The sequence below is a fragment of the Mastomys coucha genome, unplaced genomic scaffold, assembly GCF_008632895.1.
Source record: "Mastomys coucha isolate ucsf_1 unplaced genomic scaffold, UCSF_Mcou_1 pScaffold1, whole genome shotgun sequence".
NCBI lineage: Eukaryota > Metazoa > Chordata > Mammalia > Rodentia > Muridae > Mastomys > Mastomys coucha.
The window spans coordinates 61,773,433-61,778,484 of record NW_022196891.1 but is presented as its reverse complement, the minus strand read 5'-3'; the positions used below and the strand labels follow the sequence as shown (position 1 = coordinate 61,778,484).

At 35.3% G+C, this 5,052-nt stretch overlaps 1 protein-coding gene across 4 annotated transcripts in view; it reads right to left on the bottom strand.

Moving 5' to 3' along the window:
- Nucleotides 1–5,052, bottom strand: part of Nme7 (NME/NM23 family member 7) — a 155,899-nt gene that overhangs the window by 109,120 nt on the left and 41,727 nt on the right. For all 4 annotated transcript variants that reach the window (XM_031387737.1, XM_031387748.1, XM_031387764.1 and 1 more), the window contains 2 exons: nucleotides 3,547–3,597; nucleotides 1,190–1,397 (listed from right to left, as the gene is read on the bottom strand). In XM_031387737.1, the coding sequence (XP_031243597.1) occupies nucleotides 1,190–1,397; nucleotides 3,547–3,597 (259 nt within the window). The remainder of the gene's footprint in view (nucleotides 1–1,189; nucleotides 1,398–3,546; nucleotides 3,598–5,052) is intronic.

The following is a 5,052-nucleotide window of genomic DNA, read 5'->3' as shown; positions in this document are numbered from 1 at the left end:
TCTCTCCTCCCAATCCCCCCTCATCCCCCAGCCTCCTCTCTCCTCCCCCATCCTCCTCTCTCTTCCCCATCCTCCTCTCTAATGGCCTCCCTTCTACTTTTATGAGTAAATACTTTCTAAAACATAAGCAAGCAGGAGGAGAAAAATTTATTCAAAAACTATATGTATTTGAGTAAGTCTGTTGGCAGAACACTTAAAAATTAATAATTAACCATCATTATTATTAACTGTTTTATCACTATCAATTAAATTCTATGATTTTATATAATAGATTCATACAATATATGCTTTTTTTTCTAGCTTCTTTCACTCAACAAAAGTATTCTGAGATTTCCTTCCTGTAATTCAGTCTTTTCCCTTTTTTCTTTTTGACAAGGCAGATTTCATGGATGGCTACTCGGTGGCTTGTTCATTCGTCCAACTGCTAGGCACCTGTGAGATTGCTAACATGGACAAACAAGCTGTTACAAATGCTCACAGCCAAGCTTCTCACAGGAGAATTCTTAATTTTTTGTTAAGACCTAGATTTCTTTCTTTCTTTTTAAAAAGAAAAAAGAAAATTTTTTGCTTTTAAATTTTTATTACATGTCTGTATCTATGTGTACTGCAGTGTGTATGTGTGTGGGCAGAGGCCAGAGAACAACTTATGGGAACAAACTTCTCTCCTTCCATCATATGGGTCTGGGTAACACAATAGGGCTTCGGGTGACTTCGGGCTTTGCTACAAGTGTCGCTACCCAGCTACCTTGCCGGCCCAAGACTTCGGGTTCTTACTTCTTCATGTATGCTGCATGACCCAGGTCTAGTCACACATTTAGTTCACACCACTGCTACTCAAATGAAACCTTCTTTTGGAATATCTACTATAGATCCATAAACTACTATTCTTAACTGAATTAAGTCACAAACATGAGCGTCAGCAATTTAATCTTTTACAGAAAGTGGATGGCAACAAATGTCAGATTTTGAGAAAACTGCACTCGACAACTGCGACCAACAGGACTAATTTTAAAAGGGGGCGTTGCTTTGAAACACTACTTGATCCTAGGAAACCATCACCAGTTGCTTCCCCGCTACTACATTAGCTGTCCCAAACCTCCCAAAGTCTTCAGCAGGAGAAACGGTTTACTTTGACATAAAACAATTTCCCAAACAAAACAGAAGGAAAATATTTCTCAAAACAACTTACTCTGGCAGCAGATGCGAAAGTATCAGGGCCGTGGGCTGCATTTCTTATGCCATCTGTCCCAAAGAGAGCTCGGATGCTTCCGGGGGCATCTGTCCGAGAAAGCCCAGAGTTTGCCGGTCCAAGCAACCTCTTCCACTCACTTATCGCGTCATCTCTTAAGATCTCCATGGCAATCACAGGCCCACTTGTGATAAACTGGATCAGTTCGCTGGGAAGCAGGGAAAAGCCCGAGTTACTTCTCTGCTCTGTCAATCTAGACATCTGCTTGACAATGAAGATATGTTAGGACATCTGTAAGTTCCAGGACTAGCGTGTAGTGATCTCCTTTCCCGGCTTAGGGAAGTGTAAGGACGTAGGCAAATCCGCATGAACAAAGTGTCTTACAGTGATTGAGATTGCTACAAAATCATTACAAAAGATATGGCAAGGTCACTTCTGCTTGCAAGGAGAGGGAACACTTGTTGAATTCAAATGATTCTACTGACTTAAAATGCATAATGTTGATCTGATCTTTCCCCCACTACTCTAAAAAGGACAAAGGTTTTTTTCCATCTTATTCCATTTTATTCCATTTTATTGTCGTATGGTTTACCACAGCAGTCAGGTAGAATGTTATAAGTGACAAGCATGGTATTTCATAACATTCTCAAGAACTATTTAATTCTGTAGTGTGTAACTACTGGGATGGAGAGAGTGACAACTCTAAATCAATGTGATAAACAAACAAACAAAAAAGGAATGTCAACAGGCCTTCAAAACCAGGCCTTGATTAGGAGGCAAGCCGCCCTGGGTAATGATATCTAAGTGATGGACCAGGCACACAGGCTTTTATCAACATTTATGTCTGAGTCCCAGGTTCCCGGGAATGAAAACTGACACTTCATTTGATTTTTCTATTTCTTTTTCATGTGCACATGACGCAATGATAAATTTAACTTGAAATAAGTGATGTCCCAGCCTCTTACCTTCTTAAGCAGAGGAAAACAGAGAGAGGACAGGGCCTTCTTAGAGAAAGGAAGACAGTGTCCAGGCCTTCCCATGCCTATTGCCCTATGACTGCACTGCATATAGCTCCTCAACACTTCATTAATCCCTCCAGTTCACTTAGAAGACCATTTCCAAGAAATAACATGTAGAAAGGAGTATCTATATCCACTACGCTAAGAGGACAAGACCTCCTCTATCTTCTGCCAGGTACTAGCTGCCAAAGCCAAGATAAAACAAAAAGAAGAAAAAAGTAGGAAGAGAGGAAGGAAAGAAAGAATTTAATTATCTGAATATCAATATTATCCACATCTCGGAATCTATGCCATAACGTAAGATCCAACCTCAATCTTTAATCTAGTATCCAATTGCTATAGAGTTCTCTACTGTGGCAGGTGACAACTGAGGGAATAGTGGGCTACTGGGAAGACGTTGATCATGACTGACTTCCAGTTACTGCAGCCAGTCATTTGTTAAGTCTCAGTGCCACAGAACCAGCTAATCCATTCCTTAAAGCTTTCTGCATATGAATTATATAAACGGTATTAAACTAGGAGCTGTGACTTAGAGTTATAAAGACATACAAGGAACCTAAAACAAAGAATAAGTGCCGAAAAGTGTATATGATAATTCTAACAAAGTTTAGAATATTGCAATATATGATTCAGCCATAATAAAATAATTTTATTACATGAATGTTCTTTTTTAAAAAGTTATTCTTCTATATTTGATGTCAAATAAAATGTCGACCAGAGCAAATTGGCTAAAATTTCATTTGTCTTTATTAGAAATTTGTCATTCCTTTGTCAATGATGATAAGTATGTACATTATTCACTTTATATCCAAAATACTTAGAATAGACTTCAGTTTTTACCATATGTGATTAGCCATTTCCAAAGGAACAAAATACATATCCTTATTTAGTTCTGTGACTACTGTTTTGTACATTCAAAATACCAAAATAAAGGCTTTAAAAGCACAACAAAATTGACAACATAAAATATAATTATAAACACGGTCTTTTAAATCAAAACAATGAGATATAAAAAGATGTTTGGGATTTTTTTTTCTCTTTTTCTTTTTTTGTTTTTTTCAGACAGGGTTTCTCTGTGTAGTGTGTATCCCTGGCTGTCCTGGAGCTCACTCTGTAGACCAGGCTGGCCTCGAACTCAGAAATCTGCCTGCCTCTGCCTCCCAAGTGCTGGGATTAAAGGCGTGCGCCACCACTGCCTGGCAAAAAGATGTTTCTTAAAACAAATAAGCCACCCATTGGTTTCTGATCAAAGGTTCAAGTATTGAATGGTGGATATAAAAAGTCTTATCTAATAAAAGTATAAAGAAAACAATTTTAGTCCCCAAGCTGAGTACCTACTTATAAAAAGGCCTTGAGTGATGGTCTACGTGAAAATCTGTTGCTTCTTTCCTATGAGATAATAAAAATAAAAATAATTAAAAGTTATGAAAAGTTATTTTAGCTTATTAATAAACTAAAAAAAAGAATAACACACACACATGATCAGTATATAAACTAATTAATATTTTTTCCACAAATTGCATATTTCAAGTAATGGTCCTACATATGGTAAAATATAAAATTAAAGCCAGAGGATATTTTTACTTTTTTATTAATGTTACACGTCATCTGTCTTGTTTTACTAGCATCTCAATGTACTCTTTTTTTTAAATTAATTTATTTATTTTATGCATATGAGGACACTGTAGCTGTACAGAAGGTTGTGAGCCACCAAGTAGTTGCTGGGATTTGAACTCAGGGCCTTGGGAAGAGCAGTCAGTGCTCTTAACCACTGAGCCATCTCTCCAGCCCCTCAATGTACTCTTAATATAATGTTAGATATCAGATCAATAAGAGTGTTTGTTATTTAAAGTCTAAACAAGTTACATAAAAATGGACATCTTCTAATTCAAAAATTAGAATTTTAACCTTTCAAATTTAGGCTCCAGCTTCTCTTTTTTTGTCATCTGTTGGGAATAAACCTAGGGCTTCACTCACACTAGGAGGAAGCTCTGCTGCTGAGCTACATCCCAAGCCCCTACAGTTTTTAATTTACTAGTTGTTGCTTAATTCGTAGTTAGATATCTTCAAGGAAAACATCTATATGTTTATATAGTTTTAATTGCTTGACAAATCCTACATATTAAAACCTACACTTCCACTAAAAGTATTTATACAGACAATAAAAAGATACTATAATCTAAACTGGGGAGCTTAAAGATCTAAAAAAAAAAAAAAAAAAAGCCTTCTTCTGCCCCACCAAAATCCTAACTGTGCAGCTTTCTTATTGGATTGGAAAGATTTCGTACTATGCAACAACTATACATAAACATCAACTAATCTTTTAAATGATAATGTTTTTAAGTTTTATTGCATTATGATGAGAAAAGTTAAAAGATTTCAATTTATCTGAATTTGTAAACATTTAAAAACATGTTTTAAATAAATAGAATTAAATTACATTCTTGTTTTTCTTTTGTAACCTAACTCCTCCCAGAGACCCCATTCAATACCTACAATGTCTTTTTTGTCATATTCTTTAAAATTTATAAAATATTATAACAATAAAAATGATTATTATAAGTTATTTCATATAAAATAACAATCAATTTAACAGCCTTATGTAGATGCTTGTCTATGGCAATACTGAAGATACATATGTTTTTCTCAATATAAATTTTAAATAACAAAACATATTAACTGTATATATAAAAATGATACATCACTATTACTATTTTCTTAAATGAACATAAATATATGAAGTGTTTTTGTTTGTTTGTTTGTTTTGTATTTAATGGAGCTTAAAATCTTGGTTCTTACTGTGGTAACTTGATACAAGAGTTACAAACGTCAAGCAAAGCATTC